The sequence below is a fragment of the Capra hircus genome, chromosome 9, assembly GCF_001704415.2.
Source record: "Capra hircus breed San Clemente chromosome 9, ASM170441v1, whole genome shotgun sequence".
Lineage (NCBI taxonomy): Eukaryota > Metazoa > Chordata > Mammalia > Artiodactyla > Bovidae > Capra > Capra hircus.
In genome coordinates this window covers 1,879,650-1,898,004 of record NC_030816.1, presented here as the reverse complement: position 1 = coordinate 1,898,004, position 18,355 = coordinate 1,879,650, and the positions used below count along the sequence as shown (strand labels likewise).

Genomic DNA, 18,355 nt, shown 5'->3' with positions numbered 1-18,355 from the left:
CCTCAGTTTTGCAGATGAACGTCTAGTGATGCCTTATATAATCCATAGTCACATGGTGGGCATTCTTTCTTCTGCCTGTTGGCATCAACAAGCAGTGGGAACCTTTGGGGCTAAATCTGCAATGTAACTCCTGTGGCCTTTGACTTTGGAATTCCTGGCTTCTCACTTGAGAGGCCCTGGATTACACAAAGCTGAAAAACTTCCATTCACCAAAGCGGGAGACATAATTGTCACTTGCAGAGAACTGGTAAAAAGACATATACTGAGCTATTCCTACTGGTCTCTGTAATTTGGGGCAATGCTCAGCATTTCATCAAATTAAGTTTCAGGTGACAGAGGATGAGATGGTTGGATGAGTCACGGACATGAGTTTGAGCAAGCTCCAGTAGCTACTGAGGGACAGGAAAGCTGGCGTGCTGCAGTCGTGGGGTTGCAGAGTCGGACACGACTAAGCGACTGAATAACAAATTAACTAGTCGGTTTATTCTTTTCCTGCGTTCTGTTTCCAGCATTTAACTGAAAGCATTTCAGACTTTAAAGTTTTTTTCTTTTTTTTTAATCTTGGAAGACTTAGAAGGCTATGATTTTATCTTAGCCTTTTTGATATGATTTTATCTTATGATTTTATCAAGTCTATTAAAGAAGTAAAATTAAAAGTGTAATATTATAGGATAAAATAGTAATGAGTTTCTTTAAATTAAACTTTTGAAAAGAATTCAGTAAATAATTTTGGCTTTAAGACATGCACGCTAAGGTCTTAATAGACGTTACATTTTATTTTAGAGCAGTTAAATTTTAGAGCAGTTTTAGGTTCACATCAAATTTGAACTGAAAGTACATGTAGGTCCCAGACATGCCCTGCCTCCTCCCATCCAAACCTCCCCCAACTCTCAACATCCCCCTGCTGCCAGAGTGGGATGTTACTTACATCCTGTGAACCTATATTGGCACATCATTATCATCCAACGTCCATATTTACACTAGGATTCATTCTTGGTGTTAAATATTCTGCACATTAAGTTTTTGTCACTAAAATGCTGTTAAATTCTTATTTTTGGAATTTTTTTAAGCCTTCAAGTCTGAAGATTTAAAGATGTTTATTTTATTCCTCCCCTTTCCTCCTTCCATACAATTCTAGTGGCTTCATTTAAAATTTAAAAGACACCTTATCTACATGCATGATTATGTATAGAATCTCCAAACCCACTGATGACTCAAGTTCTGTGAATAATTGTTTTTAATTTGATTTCCTCCACATTTATTGTTTGAAGCTTCTTGAAGAATTCTATATGGAGGGAGCATGTGTTTGCAGAGTGAATGTGAGCAGATGGAGTAATTCCAGAGCAGAGATTGAGAGCGCCTCTCAAACTTTGCTGTGCACTCGAATTATCTGGCACTTTGTTACCGCTGATTCTGATTCAAGAAGTCTGGGGTGGGGCCCAGGACTCCATTCCTATCAAGTTCCCACGTGATGCTGTTGCTGCTGGAACCACAGAAGAGTAGAGGGTGTTAGACTACATTTCTCAGTTTTGTAACTTCACTTGAATGAAAGAATTTATGAGACTTTGGGCTTCTTTTGTGTTTTCTCCCCCAGTGTGCAAAGGGGCCAAAGCAGATATTGTATTCCTGACCGATGCTTCCTGGAGTATTGGGGATGATAATTTTAACAAAGTTGTAAAATTCATTTTCAATACCGTGGGAGGCTTTGATGAAATCAGTCCTGCTGGAATTCAGGTGGGTGTCATTTCAAAGGTTATTCATCTGTAATGTCTTGCCATTTCCTCCAGACGTCTTAAGTACAAAGACTTTTCAGTAAGAACCCCATTTTTACTTTATTTTCTATTTTCTTTACACATATACTTTTGGGAAGGGCTTGGGTGTAAATGATAAAATGAATAGAAAAAATAAGTATTCCTCTAGGTATTCTTTTGGCTAGATGATGTTCTTGTCGAAGAACTGAGGGAATTCTAACTCTAACCTGCTGCTTAAAACTTCTGACAAGGATCCATTTTCACAAAAAACCACTGTCCTACCCTGTTATCTCAGAAGATCCAGGGATGATTAGTGACTGGTGGGGTGTAGAACCCTGTTGTCCCCTCTGCCATGACTCTCAGGGCCAGTGGCTCTGTTACTTATAATTCAGATTCTGCAACCTTGAAGACCTACTTCAATTCCACCCTTACTGGAGAAGTTTCCTGGATAGTTTTAGGTGTTCCAGACTCCTGAAGGGTTCTGTTTGTATTGCTCTTGTGGCCCATACCACTTTATATTGTCATTATTTGTGTGTTTCTCTTCTGTCTAAATCATTGACTCCTAAAGGCAAGAGACTGTATTGTTTTATTATTTTTTTTTGAATTTTGTTCTTTCCTTCCACATTTCTCTTGGTGAGTTTTCTTCTTTATTTTGGCTGTTTGTACCTCTTCATTGTGACATCTTAGAGATATTATGAAAATAAGAGCTTTTGACATAAACCACAAATAATTCTGCAAACAAATCATGTCTTCTTTTATGGAATAATGTTTTATGGAATATATTAAATTTCAAATCCCCAAATAATCCTGTGGATGTTATTCCAACCCAAGATGAGTAAAATGTCAGGCTAGTTATGTCCTTAATTTAATGTGTCAGCAACTAAGCCATTTTAAAAATCCTTTTAGAAATTAATATTTCTGATAAAATATAAGAATAAAAAAGCTACCATATTTTATTAGCTTCCATGTGCCAGCTACTTAGTATATATAATTCTTCTTCCTTAAAACGACTGTAGAAAGTAAGTATAATTATTTCCATTTTGCTGATAAAAAAACGAAGACCCAGAAATGTTGGGAATTTGCCCAATGTCATAAAGCTATTAATCGGCAGAGTTTTGATCCCATTGATCCTGTGTATAAAGCCTATAATCTTTCTACTAAATCACACTGCCACTGAGTTTGTGATGAGTGATGATTATTGTCACGCATGTGCCATTTTTGTGTTATCATGAAGAACAGATGTAGTCAGCAGAAATGAGAAACAATTGCTTAGCCAACATTTGAGCTCAAGATGGTATGTTCTCATTTTTAATCCTGGAATCTCACTGCTCTCTAGCTTCACGCATCCCTTCTTACATCCTGGACAATAAATACGGTGCATGTACTATATCAGTAATCAATTACTGATAGTTTCACGAAGATCAGAAATTCGAGAATTTAGTGAGACGATGGTAGTCAGTGTTATATTAGCTATAAAGTGTTTATAATATTTCATCAGGTCTAATACACTTCTCTTTCCCATTCTACAACTAGAAGAATCATTTGAAAATTGAAACATAAAAAGAGCGGACTTACCCTCACCACCAAATTGCCTTCCTCTTCAGGTCTCATTTGTGCAGTACAGTGACGAGGTCAAGTCTGAGTTTAAGCTGAACACATACAACGACAAGGCCCTGGCCCTGGGAGCCCTCCAGAACATTCGGTACAGAGGAGGAAACACAAGAACAGGTACCGTTCATCAGCATGTACTTAGACTTTCGCTCTCCAAAGCCTTTGGAGTGATGGGCTGAGTATAACTCTAACATTCAAATTCTTATCCAGTGGGTGTGACTAAGGGTATTTGGATAGTTTTTACTGACAAAACACAAACATATTCCATGCCACATTCTACAGGCAAGGCTCTGACCTTTATCAAGGAGAAGGTGTTGACCTGGGAGAGCGGCATGAGGAAGAATGTCCCCAAGGTGCTGGTTGTGGTCACGGATGGTCGGTCGCAGGATGAGGTCAAGAAGGCGGCTTTGGTCATCCAGCAGTCAGGTAAACACAGGCATACATTTGATGCCCAGGGATTGCCCTCATTTATTTTACAGTTTCAAACATCCAGAAACGCTTGCAAAAGACCAAAATTATGGATTTTACTTTATTGTTTCTCTTTGAGTCTGTCCTCCTCCACACCCTTCTAATGTTAGTTTACATTTAATCATGGAACAGTTGGATAATTGCTCAGCAACAACATGGTGTATTCTTTGTTTAAGACATGCATGCCTCATGGTCTGTCCCCCGTAGTGGTTGGAACGCTACAGACAGCAGTGATGGGATGATCCTCACCAGGCTTCCTGCTGTAGCAGAAGTAAATCTTGATGCTGGTTGAACCCACTCTAAGGAGAGACATAGGTTTAGCATGACCTGGTAGACTCATGCCCCAAACAGATTGCTGGAAGGTTAACTGCAAAGGAGCGGAGAGGCGTCTGGGGAGACGTCACTGGTGTAGATCCTGGCAATCAAACATTCTGAAAGCCTGTAGCAAGGATGTTACACTGCCCTTCAAATTAGTTATGTCAGATGATTAGAGATGAAACTAGATCTTTACAGTACCTGCATTAACAACCTCACTCCTTCAGGCAGGGTCCAAGGTGGACATATTTTAGAAAGAATGCTATGTATGATTCACTGTGGTCTAAATTGTAAAGTACTTCATTATATGGAGTTTGTCATCTGCACATGTATGGGTCTTTGGCTTAAAGTCTGAGTCATGATTAGTACTAAGTCATACTGTCTTCTCACAATAGAGATCATTCTTTGCACTGATGTTTTTATAAATTATTTCCATTGTGGTTAGGCACTTTGAACAGATTTCTTCATGTGTTGGGCTCCTCGCTGATTTAGCTTTGGGGTTATGAATGATTGCTCCTCCAGTTATCTTGTTTCTAGCTAATTATGTAACCAGTTCTTTATATAGCGTATTTTTTCTGCTGTCGAATTAACCTTTGGAGTGAAAACTTTGTTTATTTGTGTTAGCCTAAATAAATGAAAGTTTATTGCCAGCGGGAGTTGTAGATTTCATTTTGAAAGTGGTCAAAGTGCTGACTTTGAGTCTGAGTTTATTGAGTAAATTAGTTTCAGGAATTCAGTTTAAAATGGGCCTATTGGTTTCTGAGTCAGATCGGCTTAAAATGCTAATGTTGCCTAAGACGTCTGCAGAATTAATGGGTATTTTAGGATGTGTGGGAGAAAATGAGTGCCACATTAAGCCATTTTGTTATTAAAATGTTCACCTTTTAATTGTTAAGACTTTATTTTAGGAAATTCAATTAACTGAATTTTATAAGCCAAAAAATAGGAAAAAAGTATAAATTAAGGAGACTTTATGTCAGTTGAAAGAACTTGATGCATAAGCTGAGAAAGTTTGGCATCATTTCTGATGAGATCTTATTTTGAATTGTTTAGACAATAAAAGATGGACAAAAGTTTGTGTAATTCTATAAACATTGCTCTGCAGGGTTCAGTGTCTTTGTAGTTGGTGTGGCTGATGTCGACTACAATGAACTTGCCAACATAGCTAGCAAACCAAGCGAACGGCACGTGTTCATTGTGGATGACTTTGAATCTTTTGAGAAGATAGAGGACAACCTCATCACATTTGTGTGTGAAACTGCCACTTCAAGTAAGTCATGGTCCATATGGATCCATAGTCTCGCTTGTTTTGAAAAATGACTATTGAGTAGACCATTCCTTATCCTGACCAAGATCAAGTCTGTGCATAAATAGATCCTGGGAAACCACTTGAGAACCTGATGAATCACTGTTCCTATTGAGATCATGCTAACTGTGAGCTTGTCAGAGGTCCATTTTTAGTCTTGAAGATGCAATATTCCTTGTATGGAAATAAAATGTTTGTATATATCCTTTTCCCACCATCTCAATGCCTGTGACATTTGAAAAAATGAATCTTCAACTTAGAAATGCATTTATAGAAGCATTTCTGTGAGGTGAAGGTTTTCCCTGTTAGTAATCAATTGGTATTTGTTCTGTCAACATCTGTGCTTCAAGAGAGCCAGGAAAAAACAGCCTTATGTGCGTGTGCCCCGTAGAAATGCATTCGGTTCTCATTTGTTTCTTTGGGTATATTCATGGTATACCGAGACCTCCAGTTGAACTTTTAAGATGCAGTGAAGGACAAAAGATTTAAATCCATTTGTCCTCCTCCCCATTCATGAACTCTGATTTTTGGAGTATTAGATTAAGGAAATAGTTGAGTGGCTCATCTAAACCCTTAATCCCAGGCAGAGCTGTGCTTTCTAAGTGTTGTTTTTTTCCCTGTGAAACACTATATTAGAATCTCAGGACTCTGGTTAGAGGCAGCAGAAGTAAACAAATGTTAATGGCTTATTGTAAAAATTAACACTGAAGCTCAGAATGGAGCTGAAATGAGCAGCGAGCAGCAGCTGCTCCATCCATTCCAGGGAGTCTTGCATACAGCCTTCCCTGTTCCAGCTCTGGGCCCCAGGTTGAGACCCCCTGCACACCTGCCCCTGGACGGTTCAGTGATGAGCACGAGCCTCCAGTGTTTGGCCAAGAAGAGGATTGGCTGGCAACAAATTCCTCCTGCCCTTGCACAAATTTAAAGTTCCCTGGGCGAAAAGTTCTTTAATCCATTGAAAAAAATATATAAAATTCCCCCTTTAATTCTGTCTTACCATTCTTAAGAACGTTGTAACATTCCAGGTGGACTGGAGACTGTCCAGAAAACATGGTTACACTGCTCAATAGAATAATTTCTCCTACAAGTTGAAAATCTACACAAAACCACTTAGAAAAAGTTCAATTGTTATGGTCTATAAATGAATGAACAGTTTTGTGACTTGCTGTACTTATGCGGGTGCTTTCTGTGCATGTGTAACTTTAGTATTCCTTGGTGAATTGTACTTAAACAACGCTGTACGTTGCAGGTTGCCCTCTCATTTATTTGGATGGCTACACCTCACCAGGTAAGCGTTCATACTCTTAGGCTAATTTATTTCAGGATTTAAGCAATAAGATAATTCAAATAACTTCATTTCAATATTTTCTGTTCTGATGTGAAGGTTTTAAGATGCTTGAAGCATACAATCTGACAGAAAAGAATTTTGCTTCCGTGCAAGGAGTCTCCCTGGAGTCAGGCTCTTTCCCCAGCTACTCATCTTACAGGCTTCAGAAGAATGCCTTTGTGAACCAGCCTACAGTGTGAGTCTGACAACAGGAGGGTCTCTTTCTTACCATGGGCCAGAGGATTTTGTGAGGTTGTTAGACTCTTTGCTGACTTCTTAGCACTCTGGTATTTTAGAATTGTTAGAAAAATCTTATGGATAACCTGATTTGGTTTCCTTAAGTACAATTGGGTTGTGTGTGTGTATGTGTGTGTGTGTGATGTGTATGTTCAGTTGCTCAGTTGTGTCCAACTCTTTACGACCCCATGGACTGTAGCCCCCTAGGCTTCTCTGTCCTTGGCATTCTCCTGGCATGAATACTGGAGTGGATTCTTCCTCCAGGGGATTTTCCTGACCCAAGGATTGAACCCGTGTCTCCTGCATTGCAGACAGATTCTTTACCACTGAGCCATCAGGGAAACCCCACAGCTGAGTTAAGGGTCTCTTATCAGGTCACATGGGAGACTAGTACTCAAGCCTGCTACTCTGAGAATCTCATTCTGTATCTGCCACGTGATGGATTACTAAGTCCTTTTGAATTTAAGGCTAGGACTGTAGTTATGCTTCTTCTAAGGGAGATTATTTAAGCAGGGAGGCACTTTCTCCTCTTGAACATTTCTCCGTGGGTCCAGAAGGGCAGGATGGAATCAGTGCAGAATGGGAACAGGCATTCTTCCTAGAGTTTCTGACTCCAGAAGATGAAAGACTGCAGCAGTCTGTCTCTGATCTGTGATCTGACAGGCGGCAGTTAGTTTTTATTGGCTGGTGCTCCGGGGACCTGTTGGGCAGCTCTAGATGTTGTTATTTAACTTGATGAAAGTTTGTACCTGGTTCTGATAACCAAAATATGTGTTTGGCACCTTCTGGAGGGGAAAGAACAGCAAGAAATAAAGTTTTCAGACACTTAGGACAGGGTCAGATGATGATGCCTGAAATTTGAAATGCTCTGGGAAAGCTGACGGAAAATTCAGACTAAAACCAAGGCTAATTTCTTGTAAGGAAGCACAGTTGTATTGTTGTAGTGTGACCAACTGTGAGTTCCTAACTCTTTTATGGTTAACCACACTAGTTTGCAGTTTTAGGTTTTGCGGTGAACTGAAATACCCAGTGTTTAACTCTGTCACCTCAAGCTATGATTCCTACATTTTCACATAAGACAGCCCACTGTCCTCTTAAGATTCAGATCTTGTGGCTGAAAGAGGCATAAAATGCAATTAAATACTTCTTTATTTTTTCATAATCATTCATTAACTGAAAAAGGAGAAAAATGGGCTAAATGACTGATGACTTTATATGGAGATGATATTATTTTTAATGTGGAATATTGAGAAGATTCCATGGACAGAGGAGCCTGGCGGCCTATAGTCCATGGGTTGGTAAAGAGTTAGATATGATGGAGCAACTCTCACTTCACTTCACTTCATCATGAAGATGGCTTTTGAACATGCAGAAGACATTGTGTCAGCTTGCCCAGAACATGCGCTTTAAGAAGGAGGGCATTACAGAGTGTGGAGCAGAGGTCCCTCCCTGTACAGATGGGAGAAGAATCTAAAAAAGAGAGGCTCTATGTATTTGTATAACTGATTCACTTTGCTGTACAGCAGAAGCAAATGCAACATTGCAAATCAAGTTTATGCCAATAAAAGCCCAAACAAACAAACAAACAAACAAACATAGGACAGTGTTATATTCCAGAAGTGCCGGCACTGTGGCACACTGAGGCTCAAAACCCGAAGAGCCATTCTGTGCCCTTTGTCAAATCTGTGGAGCAGTTGCTTTTCTGTCCATGGGCCGATTATCAAGGCCCTTTTCCTATCTTTACGAAGAAAGTGTTTTCAAGTGGTCTCAGGCGAAAATCCATTAATTCTGTTTCAGAGGTTCCCTTAGAACAATGATTGACTCAAGTCTAGAAGGACACATGGGTCCACATTTTATGTTCGATAGCCTTAGAGCCAAGAAGCTTGAATCATATCCGTTTATCAACACTAAACATTTGCACATGTATGTGGCCGTCACATGTATTATTGGTTTTGTTTCTGGGAACGTGTGACCTTCTGGAGCTTATTTGATTTATTTGATTTTAAGGGAGGACTTTGGAAGTATATAGGGAGGGAGAAATTGAAACCTTGAGCCATCTTACTTATGATCTCATATCCCTGATGTTGGAAATTGAATATATTTAGTGAGATTTATGCACTTTAAATTACATCCATAGATACAATGTTTATCACTCTAAAATCATGATATAGTTTTATAATCATCTATGTATCTAGAAAAAATGATTTATTAACTGTAGGATGAAAGACCATTTGGCAGTTTCCCAGACTTTTTGACTTTATCAGATTATAAATCAACTATTACTGCTTACATAATGGGTCTTTAGTGTTTGCTATTTTGAGGTCTCATCCTTAAATTTTTCCTCTTTTAATAATGTATTATTAAAAAGACTATTATAATTGGATTATTATAAATGGCTTCTAATACTAGTCATGAAAAGATTCTAGTTGAAAAATTTTAAATATCATCTATTTCTGATGAGAAATCCTTACTAATTAGTTAATTAATTAATTTTGCTTTATCCAACAGAGAACTACATCCCAATGGACTCCCTCCTTCATATACCATTATATTACTATTCAGACTCCTCCCAGAAACTCCCAGCGACCCTTTTGCAATTTGGCAGATCACAGACAGAGACTATAAACCACAAGTTGGGGTGATTGCAGATCGTAAGGATTTTTATCTTCTCTTAGGGCCCATGCATGCATATTTTTGATTATGTTTTTCCTTCTCTTTAAGAACCTTCTGGATGTATACATGTATACATATGCATATCTATTTCCTTGATTATGCTTTTATGTTTAAAGTTTTTAAAAAATGTCAGTAAATACTTGAATTACATTTTATCTTAACCGAATTATTAATTTTTAGAGATCTCTTGCAACAAGAATTAATTGTTAATACTTCAGTATAGAATCTCCATGCATTTGATTTAATAACAATTATGTGTTGATTACAGCTTCTAGCAAGACATTATCATTCTTTAACAAGGATACAAGAGGTGAGGTGCAGACTGTTACATTTGACACAGATGAAGTGAAGGCATTATTTTATGGAAGTTTTCATAAGGTAAAAACGTAAGATTATCTGGTTATTTATAAAAGAAGTATGTGGACTTAAAACTTAAACTGATTTATTATTTATTAAAATGTATGTTAAACTGGTGGAAACATAGCTATGTCTTTTAAAAACAATATCTTTGATTTCAGAGGATTTAATTTTCAAAGAAGAAAATTTAAAATGATATTTCTACTAATCTATTAATGAGATTAACTACTGTTGACATTTCAATATATATTCAATGCAAATGTCTTTTTAGAATATGAGTTGTATAGTATATACAACATTGTATGCCCATTTTTCTACCTTTTATTTTGAACCTTTATGTAATTTTGTTTCAAAAGCTTAATTTTTGTGGATTGTATTTAGTTGATATTATTTTTTCTTTTATGGAGCATAGTAACCTGCTTCTGCTTGCTCACTTATTGAAGTTACAAACATGTCAGTCCAAAAGTTATCACTATCTAGCAACATAATTAAGATAACTGTTTATGAGATTAACTTCTGCATGACCATATTTACAACTTCTCTGAAACATTTTATTAAAACTTCTAAGATAAATTCTTAGGGGACTATCTATTCTTAATGATCTTAAGTTTTTAATTTTAAGATCCAAGGGTAATACAGACTTGCTGTCAGACAGTTAATTGACAGATAAGAGTACTGACATTGGTAGAATCAGAAGTGAACAGTCTTGGTTATAAGTGGACTTTTTAATGGAATTTTTGCATCAATTGGATCAAATGAACAGGAGGAAGACTATTTGCTGCGCAAGCTTTAAAATTTCCCCAGTATGAGGCTCAGAAAGTTAGTCCCCATATGTAGGAAACAAATATTTCCAATTCAATCTGATTTCTCAAGTGAAAATTGAAGAACTTCCCTATAAATAGGTAGATGGAGCTAAATTTCTTGCTGATTCTCTTCCTAAGAATCTTGGTTTCTTCCCAGAATGTTTTCTTATTTATGAATCAGATTCTTGGTGAAGACAGCAAGGGACTCGCCTCATGGGATTTGCAGAGGCCTCAGGGTACACATTGCTGTTGCTTAGTCACTCAGTCGTGTCCAACTCTGTGGGGACCCCACAGACTGTAGCCTGCCAGGCTCTTCTCTCTGTGGAGTTTTCCAGGCAAGAACACTGGAGTGGACTGCCATTTCCTTCTCCAGGGGAGCTTCCTGACACGGATTGAACCCGTGTCTCCTGCATTGGCAGGTGGATTCTTTACCGCTGAGCCACCTGGGAAGCCCAATGAGCACATTAGTGATAAGCCCCCCCCCCCCAAACAAAACAAAACAAACAAACAAACAAACCAATGGTGGAGAAACAGAGGCCTCTGTGTATAAAGGCATATTTGCTCAACAAGTTACAGACTTTACTGGTAAAGTGCAGGGAAATAAATGCCTTATTGGGAAAGAAGATTCTAGTTTGACAAATTTTTACTAGCTTCAATTGCTTCTTGTCCAATAATAGATGCTGAATCTGGTGAAGTTCTTATGAACTTTTTTTGGATCATTGATATGCCTATTAAACTTACATTTGAGTAACTTGCTAAAGAGGACTATTTTATTTTTCTTCCATACCCACTGAAGATATTGGAAACTCAGCCTGCTATTAACCACTTGATAATCATTTAGGAAATATTATTATTTTTTTAAACTTTTTATTTTGTACTGGGGTATAGCTGATTAACAATGTTATGATAATTTCAGGTGAACAGCAAACTGACTCAGCCATACGTATACATATATCCATTCTCCCCCAAACTATTCCCCCTGTCTAGGCTAGGAACTATTATTTTTTAATTTCCAACTTTCATTGAATGTTTCATTTTACTTGACAGCAATAAGGCAGTATTTTTGAAGAGATCTATAGTGATAGTCATTAATTACTACATATCAAGAGAATTGTTTTTTGACCCTCCCATCTTAATTTGTCTTTATAGAGAGGTATTTGTGTTCTTAGGTTTTATGTAATGCCTCGTCTCTCTTTTTCTCATAAACCCTTTTCTTTTCAAATTCTCTGCCTTCTTTTTTCATAGTGTCTTTCTATTTTTTTAGTTCCTCCTCCACTTTTTCATTGTGCTTTCTTCCCCCTCCTTCCTTCCTCCACCCCATTCTGATAACCTACTGTCATTTATCGCATCCATTCAAGTACCAAGTTCAGTCTCTATTGGATACTGATCCAAGGACTTGGAACACCCTTCTTTCATTTCCCACGTAATTTGGGAACTGAAGTTCTTCCCTCCTTGAGATAAGAACAAGTAGTTCTCTGAGAGAAGCAGCAAATTGGTGAAAATAACATGCAGGAGGCTCTTGGGAGAGAGGGGATAGACTCAAAGAGCTTATGTGGGGAAGGGCAACTGCTGCTTCTGGAGGATTCTCTTGAAAGTTCTATGTCTTCATCTTATTGTAACAGATGATGTAGATTCGAGTGAGAAAATTGTAATAAGACAAAAAGGTAGAATAGGTGAAAAATAAGGGATGGCAGACCTTGGGAAGGATGATGAGTTGACAAGAGTGCTCCTGCTTTGTTCTACTGGTCTGTGACCAACATGCTTCCTGCTTGGGAAATAGTCCCTAATTACTTGGGACACTGGTGCCCAGATGAAGAGCCAATCTGAAATGTAATTATGCATGTGTTTAAAATGCAATAAAACACACTGAAGAGATCATAGCAAAATATATTTTTAGCATGTGTTTCTTTTTGGCTCACATTGAGTGACAAGTGTATTTGGAATAATTTTGTTTCAAAATTTCAAAGCTTTGATTTTGAAATGGTTTTTCTGGATACTATGATTTTTCAAATAGCTTTTGAATGTTAGCCTCTGAGATTGTTCATATAAGATCTGATAAATAAGTTTCAATTCTTCAGTTCAGTTCAGTTCAGTTCAGTCGCTCAGTTGTGTCTGACTTTTGGCGACCCCATGAATTGCAGCACGCCAGGACTCCCTGTCCATCACCAACTCTCGGAATTCACTCAGTTTCATGTCCATCGAGTCAGTGATGCCATCCAGCCATCTCATCCTCTGTCGACCTCTTCTCCTCTTGCCCCCAATCCCTCTTAGCATCAGAGTCTTTTCCAATGAGTCAACTCTTCGCATGAGGTGGCCAAAGTACTGGAGTTTCAGCTTCAGCATCATTCCCTCCAAAGAAATCCCAGTTCTTACTAGATAATAAATACATTGGGAATGTCTATATGGTATTCATCTTGAATTCAATATTAGATGATTGCCCTGGGGTATTTAAAAATTATTTTTAGTAAGTCATATATCACTTTTAAATACAAGCAATATGTAATTCATAGTACTTATAGATGCACCAAATTAATGTTTTGGTGGTGATTCTATGTGGAAATATCTACTGTTAAAAAAAAAATCTCTGGAGACTGTCCTTATGCTTATTTACTCTAAAGCATTTAATGGAATTTCTGTTCCTTAGCTTGGAGCCAAACTTTTTAAAGTAATCATCATGGGCTTACTTGGGTATTTGGGCTGTGATAAGTAGAAACTATGGGCATAACTATAAAGCCAAAGATTGCCTGCAGCCATTCTTTACATTATTGAAATGTAGATGTTTTATTATTTATCTGTACTAATATATTTCTTAAGATTCAGAATATCTTCAATATCCAACAACAATAAATCAACATAACTTTGTTTTCTCATGAGGAAATTGAATCTTGAATTTGATTTCCAGAGCTGATTCTTTATAACAGATACGACCTAGCTCTTTCCTGTGTTAGGTGTCTACATGGTGTATAAGATCTTTTTGGCAAGGACTGTTGTTGTTGTTCAGTTGCCCAGTCATGTCTGACTCTTTGCAACCCCATGGACTGCAGCGTGCCAGGCCTCCCTGTCCCTTTATCATCTCCTGAAGTTTCCCAAGTTCATGTCCATCGCATTGGTGATGCCACCCAGCCATCTCATCTGATGCCCTCTTTTCCTTCTGCCCTCAATCTTTCTCAGCATCAGGGACTTTTCCAATGAGTTGGCAGGGATTCTGGACTAAGAAATTAAAAACTGGATTTAGCAAAATCACTGGAAGACATTGGAGGCTCCTTTGTTCTGAGTATAACAATTTATTAATGATTTATTAACTTGTAATAGTTCACTTTCTATAATTTATTTTTTAATCGTTATTAAAAAATATTGACTATGTTCCCCACTTTGTATAGTATATATTTGTAGCTTATTTTGTACAAACTGCTATGTACCTCTTAATCCCCTACCGTTTTGCCCCCCTGCCCTGCCACAGGTAACCACAAGTTTGTTCTCTGTATCTGTCAGTCTTTTTTTTTTTTTGAAAAGCTCTCTATAGTTTAAAGAGTCATCTCATCTACTATATTATCTCTGGCCATCTCAGGAAGAATACATAGTGGGGAAAATAAGAAATTATACTGATGTATAATAGCGGGAGGAAACTGAAACTCAGAGAGGTTAAGTAGTTCGTTTAATTTGATGTTGTTAAATTAAATGGCATTGACACTGCAGCCTGGTTCTTGAATTTTTAGTCCAAGGTTCTTGATTTGGGATGAGAATAGCTTTCAGTTCAGTCACTCAGTTGTGTCTGACTCTTTGTGACTCCATGGACTGCAGCATGCTAGGCCTCCCTGTCCATCACCAGCTCCCAGAGTTTATTTAAACTTATGTCCATTAGTGATGCCATCCAACCATCTCATCCTCTGTCATCCCCTTCTCCTTCCACCTTCAGTCTTTCCCAGCATCAGGGTCTTTTCAAATGAGTCAGTTCTTCTCATCAGGTGGCCAAAGTCTTGGAGTTTTAGCTTCAGCATCAGTCCTTCCAATGAATATTCAGGACTGATTTCCTATAGGATGGACTGGTTGGATCTCCTTGCAATCCAAGGGACTTGCAAGAGTCTTCTCCAACTTCACAGTTCAAAAGCATCAATTCTTCAGTGCTCAGCTCTCTTTATTGTCCAACTCTCATATCCATACATGACTACTGGAAAAACCATAGCCATGACTAGACAGACCTTTGTTGGCAAAGTAATGCTTTTTAATAAGCTTTGCTAAAAAGCTCTGCTTTTTAATAAGCTGTCTAGGTTGGTTATAGCTATTCTTCCGAGGAGCATACATCTTTTAATTTCATGAATAGCTTTAAGTACACATTTTTTTAACGTGTGATCTGACATATGTAGAAGTCAGCCATATGGTTCTGGGTAGAAATTTTGTAATGGAAACGAATGATCTTTTTAGGTTCATATCGTAGTGACCCCGAAAAGTGTTAAGATTTACATCGACTGCTATGAGATTGTAGAGAAGGATATCAAGGAAGCTGGAAATATCACCACTGACGGTTATGAAATTCTTGGGAAACTGCTTAAAGGGGAGAGGAAGTCAGCCACAGTAAGTAACACAGTTTTATTTTTCTTGGTACCTTGTACGAAGATAGAGATGACATTTTTCAAAGTAATTGGTACTTTTTCTTTTCCCTCGATGATGTTTTTAATTGTTTTATATCTTGGTTAGATTGAAACACTGGAAGTTACACTGAGGTAATACGCTGCTGACAAAACATGATAATGTGCTTTACTGCTAGACGCAAATTAAGATGTCAGGGCACCAGAGAACATCATGTAGTTGACTTGAAACTGAATCAAACTGGAGAGCACAGCACAAATGGTTGCCAGGAGAATCAGTGAAATGTAAACGAATTCATTTTTTTGCTCTTCAAAAGTAGGGACTGTTGACACAGCTTTGTGCATTCAGGACATTTTGCATTTGTGGACTCTGGCAGTGACCGTCACAGAGCTATGCTCCCTCACAGAGGGGTCAGGCCAGCCGCCTCACAACTGTCATTGGCTTAAGTTGGAGGCGGGGGCTTGGCAACCCTTTTACAATGCTGTTTAGTAATAAACTGTTAAAACCTGAGGTTTTCACTGCACCAGGCTAAGTTCATAATAAATGTTGATTAGTAATAACATTGTTCTGAAAGCAAGGCTACTATTTTTGGCTTCTATTGTTTTTTAAGATAATTTTACTTGCTTATTTCTGGCTGTGCTTGGTCCTCATTGCTAGGCTTTTCCCTTGTTGTGACAAGTGGGGGCTCCTCTCCGCTTGCGGCGTCTGGCTTCCCGTCGCCGCGGCTCCTCTCGCGGTAGAGCACGGGCTCTGGGGCGTGTGCTGCTCTAGTCGCCTCACGTGGGCTCAGAGACTGTGACTCCCAGGCTCTCGGGCACAGGCTCGATAGATGCGGTGCATGGGGTTAGTTGCTACATGGAATGTGGGATCTTCCCAGAGCAGGGATTGAACCTGTGTCTCCTGCATTGGCAGACAGATTCTTTACTGCTGAGCCACCAGAGAAGCCCTTCTATTATATTTTAAAATTGCTTTTACTGAGCTTAGCTTTCTTTCATGGACAGAATTTTCTTCTCTATTCAGAAATGAAAATTTTAACCCTCAATGTAAAACTTGAACTTGCAAACACTCTTAGCTTTCACCATGTAAAGTTGAAGTTAAGTTGCTCAGTCGTGTCCAACTCTTTGTGACCTCATGGACTGTAGCCTACCAGGCTCCTCCAGGTTGCAGGCAGATGCTTTACCCTCAGAGCCATGAGAGAAGAACTAGTTAGTACAAATAATATAATTGCAATTCAAATCATTTATTGAATATTGGGTTTAATATTTAAATAGAATAAGTTTATAAAAGAAAGAATGGCTATATCTAAGTGACCTTTTCTTTTTTGTCCAAAGAATTCTGTTTTTTAAGTGTAGAAAGATAGAAAATATATGTATATTGAAATAGTTAAGCTGAAGGTAAACATGAAATTATTAGTTAACCCCTAGGTAAGAATTTATAAGAAGCAGAGCATCAATTTAAGAATAAGTGAGGAATCTTTTAAAATGTTACTTTTTTTTTTAACAGAGGTAGACTCTTAAAAGTTGATTTAAATGTGTGTAGTCTTCAAATTAAAATTCTGAATTAAATGCACTCATCATTTTTAAGGATATAAAGAAATCAATGTTCTCTTAAAAAAAAAAAACCTCAATGAGACACTTCATTTTAGCCAAGGAAATGAATCAGAAGTGGGATTATCACATATGCATTTTGCTTTACTGTCCCTTTCTCTGAGGCATAGGTTTTTTTTGTTCTTAGGAGGTAAGGATCACATTGCTTTCATTGCCTGGACCCTCTAGAGAGTCTGCGTGAGAAGTTTGCAGAGGTTAAAATGTGGAAATGTTAATATGAAATGTTTTTCACGCATTTCTAGCTCATGTTACTGTTGCTTGTTTACAGTTCCAAATCCAGAATTTTGATATTGTCTGCAGTCCGGTGTGGACCAGTAGAGACAGATGCTGTGATATTCCCTCCAGAGTAAGTAAAACGGAATGGAATTTTGTCATGGTTTTATGAGTCTTCGAGGAATAAGAGATGTGGATGAGGATGGCCTGGAGAGGAAGTAGCCCTCAGCAGCTGCATGTTCAGGATGGAGCCAGGGACACACATGGTGTGCGTGCTCATTAACGACCGCAGCTCAGGCTGGGGAACCCCCCCAAAAGCCAAGAATGTAGCGGACCGCATCTGGAAATTCTCCCTAACAGCCAAAGTGGTTAGGCATAGTCAGAAAAGTCCTGCTAATTTAATCAGCATGTCTGATAAACCCGTTTACTGCAGAGTCCTATTGCTTGTAAAATGCCAGCATTTTACAATAAACGCTTATTAAATCCTTTACAGCATCAGCCATCACACCTCTCTGGATGTCTAAGTAGAAATGCTCTGCTCGAGTGATGGCCTTCCCCCATATTATCTGTGTAGGTGGTGATGGTTACAAAGTTGAATGCTGAAGATGGATTTGAAGTTCTAGGCAAACAGTGAGATGCACACACCCACAAAATAAGTTGCATTATTTTCTCAACAAATACTTACTGAACACCTGTTATAAGCCAGGCACTATCCTGTGTGCTGGAGTTACAGCAGTGAAAAGGAATATTCTAGTGAAAGGCAGAGGAAGAGGAGGAGTTAATAAGTAGGTATGTACCATGTTATCGAGTGAAAAGTCATAGAAAACAAACCAGGGTACAAGGACAGGTAGCCAGGTGAGTACTCTCAGCCCTCAGGGATAAGGTGAGATTTAAGCAGAGCCCTGAATGAAGTAAGGGGACAAGCAATGTGGATAATGGAGAAAGAGCATTCCAGCCAGAGGTGACTGTAAGTGTAAAGGCCCCAAGGCCACAAGGTGACCTGAACATCTGAGAAGCAAGAAGTGGATGAGAGGGGCTGGGGCAGAGTGAAGGAGAGGGGAGGTGGTGGGCAGTGGAGGGGGCAAGGTGATGGGGTGCTG

The 18,355-nt window shown here is 38.5% G+C and overlaps 1 protein-coding gene across 3 annotated transcripts in view; it reads left to right on the top strand.

The window, feature by feature from the left end:
• COL12A1 (collagen type XII alpha 1 chain) overlaps positions 1-18,355 on the top strand; it is a 119,218-nt gene that overhangs the window by 79,314 nt on the left and 21,549 nt on the right. For all 3 annotated transcript variants that reach the window (XM_018052868.1, XM_018052867.1, XM_018052870.1), the window contains 10 exons: positions 1,595-1,734; positions 3,356-3,479; positions 3,645-3,788; positions 5,251-5,415; positions 6,701-6,739; positions 6,836-6,974; positions 9,524-9,666; positions 9,957-10,066; positions 15,271-15,420; positions 17,311-17,388. In XM_018052868.1, coding sequence (XP_017908357.1) covers positions 1,595-1,734; positions 3,356-3,479; positions 3,645-3,788; positions 5,251-5,415; positions 6,701-6,739; positions 6,836-6,974; positions 9,524-9,666; positions 9,957-10,066; positions 15,271-15,420; positions 17,311-17,388 — 1,232 coding nt within the window. The remainder of the gene's footprint in view (positions 1-1,594; positions 1,735-3,355; positions 3,480-3,644; positions 3,789-5,250; positions 5,416-6,700; positions 6,740-6,835; positions 6,975-9,523; positions 9,667-9,956; positions 10,067-15,270; positions 15,421-17,310; positions 17,389-18,355) is intronic.